The 21,368-nt window shown below is 42.6% G+C and overlaps 1 protein-coding gene and 1 pseudogene across 5 annotated transcripts in view; both read left to right on the forward strand.

Moving 5' to 3' along the window:
* Positions 1 to 17,992, forward strand: part of LOC144671582 (histone-lysine N-methyltransferase PRDM9-like) — a 55,355-nt gene extending 37,363 nt beyond the window's left edge. For 2 of the 4 annotated variants that reach the window (XM_078533542.1, XM_078533541.1), the window contains 2 exons: positions 853 to 923; positions 4,027 to 4,269. In XM_078533542.1, coding sequence (XP_078389668.1) covers positions 853 to 923; positions 4,027 to 4,257 — 302 coding nt within the window. In that variant the 3' untranslated portion in view covers positions 4,258 to 4,269. Of the gene's footprint in view, positions 1 to 852; positions 924 to 4,026; positions 4,270 to 4,400; positions 4,540 to 6,367; positions 6,623 to 8,247; positions 8,316 to 10,357; positions 10,549 to 17,023 lie in introns of those variants that run through there. The other 2 variants (XM_078533540.1, XM_078533539.1) reach the window with 2 other exon arrangements.
* On the forward strand, positions 17,256 to 17,992 carry LOC144671580 (uncharacterized; annotated as a pseudogene). Its single transcript, XR_013573947.1, has one exon. The product of XR_013573947.1 is annotated as an uncharacterized LOC144671580 (transcript).
* Positions 17,993 to 21,368: the final 3,376 nt, after the last annotated feature.

Raw genomic sequence — 21,368 nt, forward strand, 5'->3', positions numbered from 1 at the left:
CTCAGATGTCATCAAGGACAATCCTTTCCTTCAGTTCTGAGAGTGACCATCAATTGTCAAAGTGCAATGCTCTTTCCATTGGACTCCCCAATGGGTCTAAACAGGTTCAGTGACATACTAGTCAAGAAATAGCGAGAGAACAAGGCTCTTAGAGGGCAGGGCTCTGAGTGCTGTGCTTCCAGTACCCAACATTAAAACTCCTTTACATCTGATCAGTCTGGGCCTGGTTTAAATCCAGGTACCATTGATGAAAGGAAACCCTTTGTACTGTTCTCACCTGGATTTATTCTAAAACAGTCAGATTCAACAGATACCTTACATCTGTAAATGATGCCAAGTTAAATACAGGCAATTCTCAACTGTAGGTGATTGAAATATTTTAATTTTCACAAGATTGAATGTACCGAAACCAGCATTCGCCTCCAGGCTTAGCAAGGGGGTTGGGGGTGGGGGCGGTGGCACCGACCCCATGTGTATGTTTCCAGTGGATCAGATGAGGATTGGACTCCCAAAGCTCCACGCAAATTGGATATCTTTTTGTTGAAATACTAAACATACTTTCTTTTAAAAACCTGATTATGACCCGTTTGACCATTTAGTACACAGTTTTTTTGTCAGGAGGCAATTACTTTAAAATTTTGGAGAGCTGGAAAGATAGGTAAAATGCATGGTGGCATTTTACCTTGTATTTGTGTACGTTTACCTTTCTATATTCTGTCTGCATGACATGTTGATTCTTCCTGGGGCCTGAATAAACTAGATTTTTTTTTTTGAATCGTCATGAGGTTAACATGAACAAACTGAAATGTGAGATTATCTCAATCAGTACTGACATATTTCTTTTTGTTTAAGAGGTAAGATTACTTAAGCCTCAATTTAAGAATGAAGATACCAAGAAGACGAAGAAAGAGAACACCAGAAAGGTAATTCAGTGGGAACAGAAAAATGTTACCAGACTGGTATGTCAAGATGGAAATAATTTGCTGGAGAATCATAACACGCCTGTCAGCACCTGAAAGATGTATCGATTTGGTCTCACCCAAACCTTAACCAGTATTACCCTTTCAGATACAAATTGACTTACTCCATGCTTCCAGCATTTTCTGCCTTTCTCTCAGATTTCCATCGATCAATTTTTACTTTTCATTCTGCCATATGGGTGCCCTATTTCTGGCCCGTGGTCCTTGGTATCTTGATTTTCTTTGTATTTATATTTCTGACTTGCTCACTTGTTCTATTTCAATTTCATGACCTGGAGATTTTGTAAATGAACTCGTGTTTGTGCATAAGTACTCAATCAGCATCCCGAGATATGTGAATAGCAGCAGCTGGAAACATTTACGAATTGTTAAGACCATGGACTGAAACTTCATATGTTGCCCTTGAGGCTCCATTGTGTGGATCTAAAGAGAAATCCCTCTGGTCACCACTACAGCACTAAGATCTCTTAAGTTTCCAGACTGTAACCAGGGTCCCTGCTGTTGATTGCTATGCTTTGAGCGCGACTGGAAAAGTGTCTGTGGCGTAGGAGGAGGGACCATGATCAAGCTGTGCTTGGGAGCCACCTCAGCCTTGAGTTTCCTGTCATTGCTTTCTGTCTGGACGCTTGGACAAGGCTGTGGAGGATAATCTTCGTCGTCTGTTTCCCCTCGTTATCGACAGTGGCCATCACTTGCGTACATAGAATAATTTGTTCCATATTCTGACGTGGCTGTGGAGCCGGATTGCAGACCTTGCATGGCTTTCCACAATGCGCACGAGACTGAATTGTCTGATTTTGCTGGGACTGCCCAGTCTTTCTAGCTTGTCATTCGTCCTTTTTCTGCCTGCGTCCTTTACTGTTTGAAGGAAACAGTGACACTTCTTGAGATTGCTGTCCAGGCAGTTCTTTCTTATATGTTTTCTCCCAGTCTGTGGTGGACATGCCACAATTCCTGAGGTTTCCCTTCAAGAAGCCCTTGTGCTTTTACCTTGATCTACCTTGCAGGCGGTGTCCAAGTTTAAGTTGTGAATACATGACTGCCTTACAAATCTTATTGTCCGTTGTATGTACTACATGTCCACTCAATCTGAGCTGGGCTTTGATGATGAGTGCGTCAATTCATGAGTTGGCACTTTGTCCTCCTATTTGATGCCCATAATGTTCTGAATCCATCTCAAGTCGAGCCTGTCCAATTGATTAATGTACCTGGAAGTAGTCCATGTCTCACGTGTGGGAGGGTAGGTATTAGCACAGCTTTGTACACAGCAAGTTTTATTGTAAATTTGATACCACGTTTTCTCCACAGCTTGTTACATAAATGGGGGATATGCTGAGCTTGCTCAGTCAATTTTATTTGTCACCTCGCCGTCAATACAGACATTTCTGGCGATTGTGCTTCCAAGATGGGTGAAGTCATCTACAGCCTTCAGGGCTCTCTCATTGATGGTTATAGTAGGTGGGGTATAGTCGTATTTGGTGATGGTTGATGGAGTATCTCTGCCTTCCTTAAACTGATGGTTGGCTTATAGCCATCAGCCACTTTTGAAGAACAGTCTATGATCCTTTGAAGGCCATACTCACAGTGTGACACGAGGGCACAGTCATCGCAAAACAATTCCCGTTTCATCACCTCTGGTACCTTAGTTGAGGATTTCTGTCATGTCAGGTTGAAGAGATTTACATCAGCTCTGAATTGGACGTATACGCATTCAACATTTCCATCAAGAACCCCAGAAAGAATGGCAGCAAAGAAAATATTGAAGAGCACAGGGGCCATGGAGCACTCCTGCTTCACATCACTTGTTATGTCAAAGAGGTCAAGGGTTCCGCCGCAGTCAGTTGTTTTCCAGGATAATGCTAAGTACCACATTCAGCGACTCTGGCCATCCTTTCATTGTGAAATTGTTGATCTGATTTACAGCTCCATCAGGACATCAAGCTTGGCTAAGACTTTCCACAAGGCCTCTCTATTTATTGTGTCACAGGCCTTCGTCAGGTCACCAAAGACACAGTTGAGTCTCATCTGTTGTTTGCGGCATTCCTCTTGTATTTGCCGAAGGGTGAAGATCACGTGGCGAGTGCCCCTGCCTTTTCTGAACCCGCTTTGTCATTCTGGCAATCCGTGTTCTGACTTTTTGCGATGTCAGATTTGATAGCAAAGCCAATGCCTGTCTCTTGCCACTCGCTCGCTCTTTGTCTCGCTACATCCATGTGAACTTGGAAAAATGGAGGTTGGAGATAGGCGTTCCCCCTGACATGTGGACACCAGCCTGCAGACTACCTCACTTAGTTAGGCCTGTGAACTGACAGTTACCGGGATGTGGCCGCTACCGTGCATAAGTCCTCAGAATCACAGCTGGTTGAGTTACTGTGCTAAAGTCAGGAAAGATAATTCCATGTTCCACAGAATGAAGATCTTTGTTACCAATTCTTATGTACGTCAGGTGGATTTCAATGTTAATTTTGATGTATGGTTAAATATTACCTTCTTTTAGTGATGTTTTGTGGTGTGGGAAGACCAACAGTGAAGTGGTAAATTATGTATTGAACCTCCTCTTCCCCTAATTTTCCTGAAGGTACTGATTCTTAAGGAGACATGTTTCCTTCATCGCTCCTGCATGAATGGGCAGCCCTTGATATTTGCTAAATGGCTGTTTTCATGTGTTAGACTCTTCAGTGTTGGACTTGGACATTCCTGTTTCTACACACATGCACACACACACACACACACGTGATGATTAGTTAGCAATCAGTGGAAATCCTTGCCAAAGGATGCTGAGGTTAATTCTAATAGGTTTTTGCACATTTGCTGTAATCAGCGAACTCAACGCCGAAGTACAGTATCAAATGTGGCAGCTATCTGGTATGTGTGGCTTAGTACTATCCTGGGAAACAACTGCATTTCTCCCATTAGATACTCCGGTAGCTTTGTTTATTACATATGCTAAAAAAAGAAATGTAGAGGAAATTGAGGCAAATATTTTTACTCCTACGTAATCTCTTCAGTAAAACAGAGAATCTGAGGCTGCTATTCTCTAATTCAGGCATTTCAGAACCAAAAAGCACCATCACTGATCACATCCCATTCAGAAGAGGATGAAGATGAAGTTTTCAAGGGCTTCACTGAGGACACTGCCTCAGCTATGGAAGAGACAGTTTCAGTTCAAAAGATCGACAGGGAAATGAGTACCTCGGTGTGTGAAAGTGAAGCCAATAAAGATATTTATCCTGGAATAAATGACTTAATTGAAGTAATTCTATTTAGAATAAATTAAGCTTTTTCAATGAGCAAGAGATGTTCTTAATGTTTTTAATATCACCACAGTAGTTATTCAAGTTAAACATGATTCTTCCATGGAATAGTACTATGATTAATTGGATCAATTTTTGTTCATAATCTTTTTGATTTATTCTACAGTTGTTTGCACTGGAAAGATTTGGGGGGTCAGCAAATGAAGAACCAACCAAAGAGACTGAAAGTAGAAGATGCAGTTTGGGAAATAGAGAGAGAATAGTTTACGCAGAAGAAAGGGAACTTTGTGATGACGATTACCTGTGTATGTGCAAAGTAACCCATCCGTTTCCGTAGGGCAGGAAGAATTTGTTGGGAGGGTTGATGTGATGACATAAGGCCTTGGTAAACCAGGGCCATTGCTACAGCAATACAGCGTGGCCTAGTGGCAGGAGAGGAGTGCAGACCTGTGTTTTCCCACAAACTGGCACTGATTCTTCTTCACAAAGTAAAAAGGTTCACAAAAATGAGCCCTGAACTAATACAGATTGTCACTTTTCATAATTGGAGACTAATGGCCCTTGATTAAAAGAAATAGCCGATCCTTGTCTATTGTAGACAATTCTTCTGAGACATTTATTTCATTCAGTTAATCAGTTGGTTCGGCTGATGAATATGTTAGCATGTTGATTACTTGTGTGAGACTTAAACAGACCACGTTCATTACTAGGCAGTGGATTCGACCGGTACTGCACTGAAAGCAATGAACTACAAATGGCACAGACGTGTACTGGGGAAGGCATAGATATAGTGATATTGTCACTGGACTAGTAATCCAAAGACCCAGGATAATGCTCTGGAGACCCAGATTCGAATCCCACCATGGCAGATGATTGAAATTTGAATTCAATAAAAAATCTGGAATTAGAAGTCTAACGATGACCATGAAACCATTGTTGATTGCCATAAAAACCCATCTGGTTCACTTGGGTCCTTTAAGGAAGGAAATCTGCCATCCTTTCCTGGTCTGGCCTACATGTGACTCCAGACCCACAACAATGTGGTTGACTCTTAAATGCTGTCTAAAATGACCGAGCACGGCACTCAGTTCTCAAGGGCAATTAAGGATGGGCAATAAATGCTGGCCTAGCCAGTGATGCGCCCCATCTCATGCGTGATTTTAAAAAACACAGAAATAATGAGATGAGGTGTTGGTGGGGGTATTGTAGTCTTTCTGGATGGACATAGGACGTTGCACCAAATGGCCTTCAGCCTCCATAATTATCTCTGAATTTGTCGACATGCAGTGTTGCAGCAGAGTTTGTCCCCTGCTTGCCTCTGTACGTCCCAAATGTGGAAGCCATTTGACTCTGTACATGTGCGCTGATTGTCCTAAAGAGATAACCACTTCCCTTTGGAAAACTAATATGGATTCTGCTACCATCACTGATACTGAGAAAGCATTCGGAGTCCTAATAATTTTCTACATATAGATCCCCTGACCTCTCCCTGTGCCCATATCCTAACCCTGTCATACCAACGCCTGAGCAATATAATGCTCTCAGCAGAGGCAAAATCAACTTTTACAAGGAGAAAAAGTGCAAAGTTGGGCACACAGTTTGTTTAACTTGGCTGGGGAATCTATAACACTGGGTAAACTTCTGAGGATAAGATGCCGATCATTTAGGACTGAGATGAGGTGAGAGAATTGTGACCCTTTAGAATTCTCAACAATGGATACTCCATAGTTGAATATATTCCAGCCTCAGGGAAACAGGCTTTGGTCTCTCAGGAAATCAAGGGATGTGGGAAGTGGTCAGGAAAGTGGGAGATGAAGCCACAATCAGACCAACCATTACCTTATTGAATGGTAGAGGAGGCAAATCCTTGTGTACAACACAGCGGGGGAAGGTCTGGCAGGCACTGGATGTAATTTTCAAAAAGGGAAGATGCCCTATGTGTTTTCCCCAAGTGATGCATCATGGAAATATCCTACCTGTATGAGCAGACTGAATTGTAATCAAATAGTAAAGAAGATCATATCTATGACAGGTAATCTATCCTTTCTCAGTACTAACCTCCTTCACCTTCATAAACACTGAATAATGAACTGAAACCCTGATCCATCTTTAATTTTATTTGTTATTTGACAGTTTGTGAAGACTGCGAGACATTTTTTATTGAAGAATGCCCTGTGCATGGTCCTCCAGTATTCATAAAGGACACCGTTGTTGAATTCAGTGGACCAGACAGGGCATGTTTAACCCTTCCAGAGGGTCTCAGCATTGTGTCTTCAAAGATTCGAAATGCTGGTTTTGGTGTATGAAACGAAGGGAAGGTTATACCCAAAGGAGTTCACTTTGGACCCTATGAAAGAGTGGTATCAAATGAAGATTCAGCTGCTGTCAGTGAGTACTTGTGGGTGATAAGCGGGTATCATAGTTATTAAGTTTCTTACTTGTTTTGAAAAGAAGTTCAGGACTTATTTGAATATAATCAGTGAAAGTTATTTAAGGTTTCTGTTGCTGGTTGCAACTCGGTGAGTCCTACTGGTAAATAGACAGCAAGTGAAGACAGAATCAGGCTTTCCTTTGATGCCTCTTGTATTCAAGTAGCCTGAAAACTCAAATATTCACAAACGAACAATGGATTACAGGGCATGTTCGTTGGAGGTCGAATGTCAGACAGGGAACTACTCAAATAGGAACCACCAGGAACAAGAACCCAGAAAGCAGAGTTGGTGGGTCCATTGCATGCTTTCAAAATTAACATGCTGGTTTCCTCATGTTGGGAGAAATGGGTCAGTTCCATGAGGTGTTTGAGTAGGAAAAGGTGAAAGCAACATTGGCTAGGGATATGTTTCCATCTCAGTAGAGACCAGTAACTCTATTTTTTTAAAAAAGATACCCAAAATCCCAGTTCTTTGCTAAAAGAATGAAACCACAAGATTCCATGGTTTAAAACAAGAAATTTTACTGTAGAAGAGTCAACAAAGCAAACACTGAATACTGTCTTGGATAACCTCCTATGCTCTAACATCCAGAATCATTCAAACATGAATCAACAGGCCAATTGCGGTCAATTGTAAACTATAAATTACAATTGTAAACTATAAATTACACATTAATTGGCAGGTACAACAAAGAAAGACCTTACGAATTTGCTTGGCCGTCCACACAGCATATATATCATCAATCTCAGTCATAAAGTCCTTCAAAACTCTGGCTTCCTCATGAAGAATTTCAGCTCCTCTTCTTCTAGAATGTAGTCTGATCGCCAGGCGACAGCAGCGCACAATCAACTCGAGTTCCAAGGGCAGGGTCTGCACCACAAATGGCACATGTCTGCAGAACCTCAACTGGGTCTGGATGGCGTAGATTCATCGATGTTACCTTCAAGTTACAGAACCAGCTGAAGTAACTTATTCTCTGCTTCTGGATCTGGACTCTGCCTTCTTCAGCTTGCCTGTTCTACACCAATGGACACATCAACTGCTACTACCCAACATTGATTGACCTGTGTCCTTTTATATATTTTAACCAGGCTCAGTCTGCTTAGAAGTTTTGGTTCCCAAATCACAGTTTGTTTTTGTTTCCTTACAAACTGGGAGGGTCAGTTTCCTTTCTAGGTTTCCCTTTTCTATTCCCCTGTTCAGTCTCTGTTTTCACTTAGGGTCTGCCTCATGAAATAAAAACTTTAAAATTACAGATTCTGTCACAATGAAACATGTGGAAGAGATTGCAACATGATTCAGCAATCTTTCCTGACTTTACAAGGTTCTCTGAAATTATTCAGTACCATGGTTCTGTGTTTTAGCTCTTATGTCACACCACCTCAATCCTAGCCATTTTGCAAATGCAACCCTATAACCACAGAAAGCAGGTAGGGGGATGGTTAATTTTAACTAAAGGAAGAGGGACGCCCACTGTATTGGACTCTTACAATTTGTGTTAAGCTTGATCACTGACTAAAATAAAGTTGATTTTTTAAACTTCTAATAATCCAACCCTTTTATTAAAAAACCTTTCTGCAGATCAGTAAAGGCAAGAAAGAATTTGAATACATTGATGCGAAGGATGAATCTAACTCAAATTGGATGAGGTAAGGGAAGTGTTTCAACCAGGTGAAGATGAGTGCAGGGACTTCCCCTTTTTCCCATTACTTGGTTGATCATAACAGGGTTTTTTGAAATTTATAAGGATGAATGTACTAATTCACTGCATGTACTTAACTATTTACGTGCTGATTGCAAATAACTCAGTCCAATAAGCTATCTTCAGTTTAAACAAGTAAGGGATTAGTTTTTATTGTGCTAAAAACCCACCCAGGTAAAGATGTTGAAATACTATAAAAGGTAAATATCTGTCCTGACTGTCACAATACACTCAAGCATGCAAAAATAAAAGTTACAGCCTAGAGGAGGTTGACTTTTGGCCAAATTAAGATTCAACAATAAAAGGCAAAGATATAAAGCGTTTACTGATCATGAGTCCTTCACTATTGTTCGAGGCTGAGGCAGTTCTTAAAGAAGTAGTCCTTGTTTTTTTCCCCCCTGGAAATGGTGTTTAGGAAATTGAAGTCAACTTTAGAATTTCTCTGTCTGCTGTCCACAGTCTGCTATAAGCAGGCAGGGTTCACTTTAGTTGAGATAAAGAGAGAAAGGCAAGCAGCTTTGTTGCTGCCTTCAGTTGTTCCTTCTCTAGATATCCTTAGCAAGCAGGGTTTTGAAATAAAATACATTTCTAAATGGTGATCTGATCACATGATTCTCCATAATGTTAGCGTATTCCACAGAAAGTAATTGACTGGCTCAGGTCTGGGAAGACCTTGGCTTTCGCGTTATGGCTGAGGTAATTAATTTTTAATGTCAAAGCCATCCCTTCTGATTGACACATTCCCCCGTGTAATGAGCTAGGAAGAACATAACACCTCCAAGGCGGCCATTGCCTCTCAGTCTCTCCGTCTCCAGCCCGAGGGAATGGAATGTGACTTTTATAGTGATGAAAATGGTGGCTGCCATTTTATGTTTCAATCCATCTTTGAAGTAATCCTTGGCATCAGTGGGTGTGAAATTCCACAGAAGAGTTGCATTGGCACATCTTAGTGGTAATTGATATTGGAAACTAGACCAATTTGCTGTTGCAGACATGTCAAATGACCTCTGGCAGCCATCTTAAGTCAGTATCTTTGTTTTAACAGTTGAAACTGAAAAATTAAGTTCCAAATGTGAGTCCGGCTGATGAAACTGAAATTGAATATTTGCCATCAACACACCTCTGTAACAGGAAACTGATACAATTTTGCCAGGATTTGAGCACCTGGGCCCCATCCAATCTCCCCCGCTTTGAATGATCATCCCCAAACCGTCCGTGTCAATCTGGAGACTGAACCGATTTCCCCAGCCCTACCTCTAACCCACAGTCTCTCTCTCCCTCCCTCCTCCACACTCCCCAGCATGATGCCACAGAACGTCCTGCCCAACAGCCAGACTCTGAAGAGGGGGTCATACAGACTCGAAATGTTAACTCTGTTTCTCTCTCCACAGATGCTGAGTTTTCCCAGCATTTTCTGTTTTTGCCTCTCAGCCTGGGTGGCTGTGGCCACATTAAAATTAGAAAAGAAACAGCCTAGATCTAATTTGGTGCAGATTTCCTAATGGCTAGATTTGCACAGCAGAGCCCCAGGCGCCTTTGAATTACAACAAGCACATAATTCAGAAAGACCTCTTTGGGAGATCAGAGGGTGGGGCAGTGTGATGGGTTCCAGGAAACCATCCCACCAGGATACCTTGTTCCTTGATATGTGTTTGATATGCTGCCTGAGAAATGGCTTGCTCCAAAAAAAATGGGCATATTCTAGTAGAGGAAGTGTGGCAGCACGACTGGGAGATTTGTATTTCCGGGCAAATCTAACTTTTCTGCTACAACCTCTCCCTACCTCGCGGCAAATGTTGAGGTGATTATTTTTCACATCTACTCTGAAGCGATTGGTCTCCAATGAGTGTCCTCTCCCGACAGCGTGTTTAAAGTTGAAATCTGGCAATGGCCGGAGACCTGCCCTGTCATTCTAACACACCCTTCTGTATTCATGCAACAATTTGAACTGAGTTTTCGCCAGTTGAATATTCACTTGTTCTGTTCCAGATTGGCTAACTGTGCCAGAAAGGAAGAGGAGCAGAACCTTGTGGCCTTTCAGCACTGCGGCAGAATTTATTACAGGACCTGCAAGCCTGTTCCTCCTCGGTGTGAGCTGCTGGTCTGGTATGGTGATGAATACGCCAAGGAACTCGGGATCAAATGGACTGCAATGTGGATGGCAAAACAAGAACCAAAATGTAAGGATTCTGACCTAAACTAGGAACTTTAGCATAAGAATCATTAGTTTTCTGTTACAATATCAGTTGGGGTTTGATAAAGGACCATACAAACATACAAATTAGGAGCAGGAGTAGGCCACTCGAGCCTGCTCATCCATTCAACAAGATCATGGCTGATCTGAATGTAACCTCAACCCCACATTCCCGCCTACCCTTGATTCACCACCACACCCCCCACCTTTGTTAATCAAGAATCTATCTAGGTCTACCTTAAAAACACTAAAAGACTCCCCCTCCACCACCCTTTGAGGAAGAGAGTTCCAAAAACTCACCACCGCATAATAGACTTGTTAGTAGAATTGACACCTGTTGGATTAAAGAGGCAGCAGTAGCATGGATACGAAATATGTTAAGAGATAGGAATCAGAGATAATGCTGAATGGAATGGTTGTCAACAGACTGGTACCATTATGCTGTGGTTCACCCAGTAGACAGTGTTAGGACTCAGGCTCTTTTTGCTATCTATTAACGACCTGGACATGGATGGGTGGAGCATCAGTTCATTGTTTGCATCCAAAACCAAGCTTGAAAAATGTAGTAAATAGTGAAGAGGAGAGAAGAAGACCTCAGGAAGATGTAGATAGACTGGTGGCAATGCGGAGACACAGAGCAGGTAAAATTCACTGCAGAGAAGAGTGAGGAGAAGCAATATGAATTAAATGGTATAATGTTAAAGGGGCTGCAGGAACAGAGGCCTGGGAGATTCACATACTCAAATCTTTGAAGGTGGCAGCACAATTTGATAAGGTTATTATTAATCAAACATGCGGGATCTTAGGCTTTATAAATACAGGCACAGATTACACAAACAAGGAAGTTATGGCAACCCTTTGGAAATCACTGTTTCGACCTCAGCTAGATTATTGTTTCCAATTCTAGGCACCAGACTTAAGAAAGGGTGTAGGAGGGTTGTTAACCAGAGGGCAAAGATAATTGACAAAATCGTCAGGGGAGTTGAGGAGAAATCAGTTTTGCAGCAAGTTGTTATTATCTGCCACCCAGAGACTGAAAGCAGGATGGAAGCAGTTTCAGTAACAACTTTCATAATGGAATTGGATGTATGTCTGAAAAGGAGAAGAATTGTAGGGATGTGGGGCAGGAGTGGTATTAATGGAAGGGCTGGCACAGAGACGATGGGCCGAATGGCCTTCCACCATACTGTATAATTCTATGATAATTGACTGATTATGACTTTTTTGTTGCAATAGTTTATAGAGAGCAGATGAAAGCTTGAGGTGCAGCTAAGTTTTGTATATGATTCAGTAAGTCCCAGTGTCCCTATCTGGATAGTCGTTGATGTGGTATAGTTACCCTTAGTGATCCTGAACTGGGAAAGGGTGAACTCAGTAATTGTTCTCTTTCCTGATCCCTGTTCAGTGAATTGTGGGTGTGTCAATTCTCCTCAGTGCGAAGCACTGTTGTCTCTGAGACAAAGGTTGTGTCCAAAGTAAAATAGGCACTGAGGTCAGGAATTGCTTCTTTAAAAATCATCCTGCTACATTCTGATTGCTCTGTTAGAAGCACTGTTGATGTATTCAGGATGTTCCGAAGTTCTTTACAGCCGATGTATTACCTTTAAAAGTGCAACCATGATTACTAGGTAGGCAAAGAGAACAGCTCAACTTACACACAGCAAGATCCAAACATTGGCAATGAGATAACTAATCTAATAATCTGACATTGGCGACCCATTTCACTGTTGAATGTGGACTATAAGATTCTGTCCAAGGTCATCGCCAACCGGGTCAAATCCGCTCTGGAATTGGTGATTCACCCTGACCAGACCTGCTCTGTGCCAGGCAGGAAGATCTCTGACAGCCTGGCGCTGCTCAGGGATACGATTGCCTATGTACAGGACAGGGGTGTGGATACCTGCCTCATCAGCTTGGATCAGGAGAAGGCCTTTGACAGAATATCGCACACCTACATGGGGGATGTGCTCTCCAAAATGGGCTTTGGGGAGGGAATTCGAAATTGGATCCAACTGCTCTACACTAACATCAGTAGCGCAGTCTCAATCAATGGGTGGGAAACAGATAGCTTTCCGATTAAATCTGGAGTCAGGCAGGGCTGCCCTCTCTCGCCTGTCCTTTTTGTGTGCTGCATAGAACCCTTTGCCGAGTCCATCAGGAAGGATCCGGGCATAAGAGGAGTGACGATCCCAGGCAGTGGAGGCACTCAGGTAAAAGCCTCCCTGTACATGGACGACGTCGCCGTCTTCTGCTCGGATCCGCTGTCGGTGCGCAGACTGATGCACGTCTGCGACCAGTTCGAACTGGCCTCGGGAGCCAAGGTAAATCGTGGGAAGAGCGAGGCCATGTTCTTTGGGAACTGGGCTGACCGATCCTTTGTCCCCTTCACTGTCAGGGCTGACGGCCTGAAGGTGCTGGGGATATGGTTCGGAGGGACCGGGGCATGCGTTAGAAACTGGAAGGAGCGAGTGGCTATGGTGAAAAGGAAACTGGGCATGTGGGAGCGACGCTCCCTCTCCATTGCGGGTAAGAACCTGGTCATCAGGTGTGAGGTACTCTCGCTGTTGCTGTACGTGGCGCAGGTCTGGCCCATTCCACACTCCTGCGCGATGGCGATCACTCGAGCCATCTTCCGCTTTATCTGGAGGTCGAAAATGGATCGTGTCTGCAGGGACGCGATGTACAAGCCTCTAGATAAAGGGGGAAAAAACGTGCCCAACATCGCCCTCATACTGATGGCCACCTTTGTGTGCGGCTGCATCAAGCGGTGCGTAGACCCTCAGTACGCAAACACCAAGTGTCACTACGTGCTGAGGTTCTACCTGTCCCCGGTGTTGCGAAGGATGGGTCTGGCCACGCTGCCGCGGAACGCTCCAAGTAGTTGGACCGTGCCGTACCACCTGTCCCTGGTGGAAAAATTTATGCAGAAAAACACCTTTGACCACAAGTCCATCAGGCAGTGGTCAGCACGTAACGTCCTAGAGGCCCTGAGGGATAAGGAGAGGGTGGACCCTGTGGGATGGTTCCCCGAGCAGACTGTCAAAGTCATTTGGCAGAATGCCTCATCGCCAGAACTTTCCAACAAGCACCAAGACGTAGCTTGGCTGGTGGTGAGAAAGGCCCTCCCCGTCAGATCCTTCCTACACGCCAGGAGTCTCACCCCCTCTGCACGATGCCCTCGAGGTGGCTGTGGTGGGGAAGAGACCGTTGTTCACCTCCTTGTGGATTGTGCCTTTGCAAAGAAAGTCTGGAGAGAGATGCAGTGGTTGCTGTCGAGGTTCATCCCGAGCAGTTCTGTGACACAGGACTCTGTGCTCTACGGGCTGTTCCCAGGGACACACACCGAGACAAACATCGACTGCAGCTGGAGGATCATCAACTCGGTGAAAGACGCGCTTTGGTCTGCCCGAAACTTGTTGGTCTTCCAGCACAAAGAGTTGTCCCCGACCGATTGTTGCGGACTGGCACAATCCAAAGTCCAGGACTACGTGCTGAGGGACGCACTAAAGCTTGGGGCAGCTGCCGCAAAGGCGCAATGGGGAAGGGTCGCTGTCTAAGACCTTTCTACCACAGCGCACCGAGAGACTGGGAACTGTTTAGAGCCCCTCGGGCTGTACAGATCAAAATGAAAGGCTGTAAATGACTGTAATATTGTTTGTACTGATGCACCTGGTGATACATTTTGTAAAAGTTTAACCTGGATTGTACCCTTGTAATGTTGTTTTTGAAATGGTTTTGAATGTGATTGAAGATTTTTATGAATAAAGTATATTTTTACAAAAAAAAAAACTAATCTAATAATCTGACTTGGTTGAGTTGGTTGGTGGATAAATGGTGGCAGAACACCAGGCCATCTCCCTGCTCTTCTTTATGTAGAGCCATGGGATTGCTGTTTTCTACCTTAACACGCAGACAAGGACACCGTTTAGCACAGTTTGGAAGATATCACCTCTAACATTGCAGCACTCCTTCAGTGGGCTTGGGTTACATGCACAAGCCTCCAGGGCAGGACATGAACCCACAACCTCTGACTTGGAGATAAGAATGCTAACTACTGAGCCAAGGCTGACAGAGGTGATCAACCTTTGACTCACAATACACAAAATACTGACCCTCTTCAGCCCCGCAGGTCTAGTACAGTTTTCACCTATTGCTTCCATCTGCTTGTCAAAGCAGCGTTAAAAGTCACCCCCACACTGAGACATTGTCCCCTCACACACCTCCATTGAGACAGTGTTACACCCTCACCCACACTGAGACATTGGCCCCTCACACACCTCCATTGAGACAGTGTTACACCCTCACCCACACTGAGACATTGGCCCCTCACACACCTCCATTGAGACAGTGTTACACCCTCACCCACACTGAGACATTGGCCCCTCACACACCTCCATTGAGACAGTGTTACACCCTCACCCACACTGAGACATTGTTCCATCACACACCTCCATTGAGACAGTGTGACCTCCCCCCACTCCCTGTACCACAGCTGAAGCAGTGTTCCCCAATCCATCACTGAGGTGGTGTTTCTCCCCACATCACTGATGGAGACTGTTCCTCTCAAACTCCATGGGAGTTTATCCTGTCCAGTGAGGCATTACTCCCCAACCCCTGCCAAAGCAGTGCTGCACCCTCCCATTTTTCCTCTCTCTCACTCTCTCTGTCACACCTTGGTCCAGTCAATCCCTCATGCTCTGACCTTACTTAAGCTTGCCAATGTCAGGGAAAATCGGCTACTTATATCCATTTTACATCGGATTAAGTAGGATATATGGCACAGAAACAGACCATTCAGCCCAATCAGTCCATGCTGGTGTTTATGTTCCATTCGGACCTTTTCCCATCTTTGCTTATCTAAATTCATATTTGTAACCCTCTATTCCTTTCTCCTTCATATGCTTGTCTAGCTTCCCCTAAAATACATCTGTACTATTCAATTCAACAGCTCCCTGTATTCCAGCCAAGCCGATGATTTTTCCACTGATTTCAAACCAACAAGCACTGTTATTATTTAAAGGACACATTATTTTTTTTTAAAAATCACAATCAATTTATAACCCATGGCTAAGATGACCTATAAATGACTACAATATATTGGTGAGGTGTCCCAACTTCATCAAATTTATTTCACATTGCCAATGTTTGGCCCACCAGTCAGCGAGTAAAAACCAGTTGTGACTAAGGATTATCCAGAGCGATTAACCTCTTCTTTCTACTTACAGCTGCCAACTGGACATTCTGCATTTCCAACATTTTCCCTTTTTACTTAGGATATACAGCACAGAAACAGGTCATTTGGCCCAATCAGTCCATGCTAGCATTTACACTCACGTCTTTCCGCATCTAAGCTTATCATTGTAGCCCTCTAATTCCCCTCTCTCCTTTATGCTTGTCTAGTTTCCTTGTAAATGCATCTACACTATTCACTTCAACCACTCCCTGTGGTAGCAAATTTCACATTCGCACCACTCTCTGGGTAAAGAAGTTTCTTCTGATCTCCCTCTTGGTGACCACCTTATATTGATGGCCTCTAGTTACACTCTTCCCCACAAGAGGAAACATTCACTTTATCCACTCTATCGAAACCTTTCAGAATTTTAAAGACCTTGATAAGGTCACCCTTCAGCCTTCATTTTTTTCAGGAGACCCAGCCTGTCAATTTTATTTTTTGGAAAAATATACTTTATTCATAAAAATATCTGAAAGAACATTACAAAATGGCCATCACAAAAAGCGCAATCATATTTAAGTTTTCCACATAGATCATGAGGTGCTTCAATACAATCAATGAACATCACAGACATTTCTCAACCCTTTCCTGGTATGTATACCCACACATTTCTGGGATCATCCTTGTAAATCTTCTCTGCAACTTCTCCAGTGCCCTTGTATCCTTTTTATAATATGACGACCAGAACTGCACATAGTACTGTTATGTCTGGTCTAACCAAGGTTCAACCTAGGTTTTATAAAATATACATATATGCCTGGTGAATCTTCATGTTATTAGAACACCTACTTTGAATACCTCAAGCTGAATACTTGACTATTTATCAAGAAACAAAGATCTGCATTGCACTGTTAGGGTCCCAGCCAGTTCCCCAGCTCTTTTATTCAACATTTGCTGTTCAGTATTCTTCTATTTTAACAAGGCTGTTTTTTTATACTGGTTTATAACAATTCCTAAAAAGGTATTAATGTGTACCTTGATCCTTGAAGGATTTCAAAGATTGAATGCGTGAACTTTGAAACATTTAAAAATATTATTTAAATAAGCAATGCTCTATTGATGATTTCTCCCTCCTCTCTCCACCTCTTTCACTCGAGGAGGCTCTGAATTCTCAAAATTCACATCCTAACAGTCTGGCTTTAACACTGAAATAACCATCAATTCTACTTCCAAAAGAAGCTTCTAGATGTTTCATTACACCTGACAATTTTCCTTCTTCCTTCTGCAGCAGGGCAACGAGCGCACCAAGGTGAGTGTCATCCTTGCCCTCGCTGCAGTGTTACATTTAGCACTGCAGCTTCTCTTCAGAAGCACATCAGAAGACACCCTGAATCCCGTGGACAAATTTCAGCAAGACAATCTTCTCCTTTCAGCAAAGTAGATCTTTTGCAGCAACAAAATGAGCCCGGATTGTTCACACAATTTGTTGGAAAGAATTTGTAAAATCAGGTGACCATCATCTGTGTCAGCGCATCTGCATGGGAAAGGGACCATATCAATGTGCCGAATGTGGAAAGTGTCTCACACGGGCAGGACACCTCCGGAGACACCAGCAGATCCACACAGGAGAGAGGCCGTATAAATGTGCCGAATGTGGAAAGTGTCTCACACGGGCAGGACACCTCCGGAGGCACCAGCGGATCCACACGGGAGAGAGGCCATATAAATGTACGGATTGTGGAAAGAGTTTCACACAGGCAGGAAGCCTCCATAGACACCAGCGGATCAACACAGGAGAGAGGCCGTATAAATGTGCCGAATGTGGAAAGTGTTTCACAGATGCAGGGAACCTCCGTAAACACCAACAAATCCACACAGGAGAGAAACCCTATAAATGTGCTGAATGTGGGAAGTGTTTCACAGATTCAGGGAATTGCCACAAACACCAACAGATCCACACACGAGACAGACTGTATAAATGTAGTGAATGTGGAGTTTCACACGGGCAGGAAGCCTCCATATAACAGAGAATCCACCGAGGAGAGAGACCGCATAAATGTACTGATTGTGGAAAGAGTTTCACACAGGCAGGAAGCCTCCATAGACACCAGCGGCTCCACACAGGAGAGAGGCCGTATAAATGTACTGAATGTGGAGGGAGCTTTGTTTATTTGTATCAGTTGAAAACTCACATTTGTTTTGAAACCTGCCATAATTATACGAAAGTCTTCAAGGATTGAATAGCTTTTAAAGTCCATGTGAAGAATGGTTTGAATCCCAATGAAAAGAACAATATTCAGATCAAAATGTGACTAAATTTGAATATTTCTTTCTATATGAATGACTACTTATCTCAAATATTACTATCATTTTAGACAGTTTGCCTTTTTCTCTCAATATCTTTGTGTGGATAATGCTGGAATATAAGGGCAAATTTCATGATTCCTCACTCCCAGTGAAGGTTGGAGATTTGGGACTATGTTGCTCTAGCCTATCAGACCCTCTATTAGGTTGCATCTTCAAACTGGTTTTCAAAATGGTCCCTCTGCTGTGAACAGCCAGCGTCTGCAAAATGTGTTTGACCTTTGTCCCACCGATGGTGAAAGGTCGAATGATCGATGCTGTCTTGATGCAGTCTGGTTACATCTGGGCCTATCACAAAATATACGGTGTTAATATAGTGACTGAAAAATCTATCTACTTTTATTGTTGCCCCAAGTGTTGTAAACCATTCCATGCTGTGGGCTCAGTATTGCAGTTACTTTTCGCAAACACCTGCCCCACCCCAACATGAACTTTTCAGTGTGTTTTACCATGAGGATCATCAATAAAATTCTGTTGTAGTTTTCGAAGTTTAAGCGTGTCAACAAAAGTTTAAGCAGGAGCTGAGTTTCAAAATTTTATATGTTGTAATTTATTTAGCACAGGTTAGATTGGCCAATATATGTTTTAATTTGTATTGTTCCATATTTTATCTAAATTATTTCCATGCAACTGATTTGATGTGTCTACATTGTCCAGGTATTATCTGTGTTGATGTTCAGTGTTATTAGAGAAAATTGTTATCTGATTGATAATGAGGTACTAACACTAATATACCTTAGCCTATATCTAGCATTCAAGGGCAGAAGAATCTGCTTTATAAGTTGAGCCTTTGTTAAAGCGATGAGGCAGATGTCTAACAGAGCAGCAGGAAAGGATACCCCATCCGAATAAACTCCAAAAGATGAACGTAAACCAGGGGCCTCGGATGTCGTTTTAAACTAAAAGAGTCAAACGTGAGCGGTTTAGGCCAGGGGCCTTACATTGTGCCACGTACAATAAATTAAATTCAGCAACTGGCATTAGTGGTCAAGCCTGCGGGGAACCAGAATACCATTCCCAAAATACAGACAATGCTGAATAAAACCAAGAGTTCTAAGCATTACAGCCCAGGAGGGTCAGATGGCAACGGCACACAACCAACGCTCTTAATCCAAGCTTGGAAATGCCTGAACACAATGGGCGAGTTCTCGTGGCAAAAATGCTGAACAAAGCTCAAAGGAACAGAAAATGTTTCACTCAATCTGTTCCATCTCATGCCACCTCACTTATTGCTCGGGAGTTCCAGTGTATGTGTGTATATATATATATATATATATCTATACATAAATATATACACACACACATATATGTATACCTCATTGTATATATCAACTTATAGTAGAATTTATGTTGAGAAACAATTAATTACTGCATCAAAACTCCACTTGTCATCAACTGCCCCAAAGTAATCGTGGAAAAAGTGTTATGCAACAGCCCAAACCAAGAACTTGCACTTTGTTAGCAAGTTTAACATGGGCAAATGTCCCTAAGGTTGTGTGCTGTTGGGACCCTGGGGTCCAGAATCAAACACTTTCCTCGTCATGGTGATAACTCAAAGTAACTTTGAAGTTCAGGTGGTTTCTCTCGACTTCCATGTTGCCTTCCAAGTGGTTCTGAATAGAAATTAAGCAGTCACTCCTTGTTTGGTGTTTACCATCTACTGTTGACGATATTGAACAATACAAAGAAATTGCTTCTTTTTTTGTCACAAAGCTTTTTCTTTGTAATAATTTTTGATAAATCCTGGTGGCTGACTACCAGCTGCATTGGGGGTGGAAGAGATAAACTCTGCAAATCTCAAACTAAAAGAGGAAAGGCTAGATATGCAGACTTTCCAGTTGGAACCCCCAAGTAGAAAGAACGGGTGAACTGCTCACGAGAATCCTTGGTCACCACTCACTGACTGGTGGACCAAAAACAGGCAATATGAAATAAATTTGAGGCACTGCATCAATATATTGTAGTCTCTTGTTCCTTACTGACAATCTATCAAATGCATGGCTTTTGAGAGCCATAATACTTTGGGTATATCGCCAAATGATTCATCTCTAGGCATTAAGACATTTGGAATATTGGTATAAAGTAGCAGGACTAGGTCATTCAACCCCTTAAGCCTGTTCTTCCTTTCAATTAGATCAGAAGTTCATTTACCCACCTTTAAGGTAATAAAATGTCCCAAGGCGGGTGAAATAAGGGTGGAAATTTATTTCACGAACTGAACTTCAAGACAGTCATATTTTGAAGTGTACCTTTAACTTAGAAGAGCGTTCCCAAACACCTCAGCTCAGAGGCATGGCCATGTGACCCAGCTGACACAGGAGAGAAATTCAAACAAACAAGACATAGTTCTTGAAGATTTAAGGAAGGGAGCCTTCGTGTTGGTAACTGTATCTGTGAGGCTGAGTGGAATGATTGTCGAAGGACAAGTTTCAACCCAGCGTGATAGGGAGAAGTAACCCTCTGCTGAAGAACTGGAGTAACAAGGACTGTTCTTGTAATACTACATATTAGCAGATACCAAAAGGGTTTTCTAAAACCTATTTCAGTGGTGTTAATACAAAAGCACTTTTTTAGTTTGATGCATTAGTTGTCTGTTAATTAATGTTTGATCTATGCTGGTTTTAATTTGCTCATTACAGAAATAAAATGTGGAATCTTGTCCTTTGGTTCTTTCCATTGGTTGCTGGGAAATTCATCTCAAGTCAGCAACAGGAGTTGGACCTATCTAAGGCTGTGTAGTCTCACGCTGCATTGAAACCTACAGTTAAGCACAGGAATTCCAATGTTAAAATGCAATACTAAGATCTGCACACATTGCCGGCAATACCACCAAGTACCATTAGAATGGAAATTTCACTGTAGCATTGCCAGGCAACAATCAGAATCACAATCTCAATGAGATTAGGCAATGCCTCCTACTTAGGTTAGATCCTGTGTGTTAAGGCTTTGTACATGCAGTGCAACTGGTAGATAATGAGTTGAGGGTCAACATGTTGAGCCCCACTTGGGTAATTAATTTTGCAAATACTTTATCTATTAAAAAATTGATTTTTGCCATAAAGTGTCCTTCAACTAAATACAATTGATTTGCCACATCAGAATTTGAGAATCTCATTTACTATGTACATCTTAATTTATTACTGAATTGGCAAAAGTGTGTTTTAGAGAGGGAACATTTGCTAAACATTAGACTGACTAATACAAAGAAATTGCAACTGGTTGACAGTAGTCCTAAAAAAATGGGTAGGTAACCTGAACTTTATTGCTGG

Source organism: Cetorhinus maximus, chromosome 33 (assembly GCF_964194155.1).
Source record: "Cetorhinus maximus chromosome 33, sCetMax3.hap1.1, whole genome shotgun sequence".
NCBI classification, from domain to species: Eukaryota; Metazoa; Chordata; class Chondrichthyes; order Lamniformes; family Cetorhinidae; genus Cetorhinus; species Cetorhinus maximus.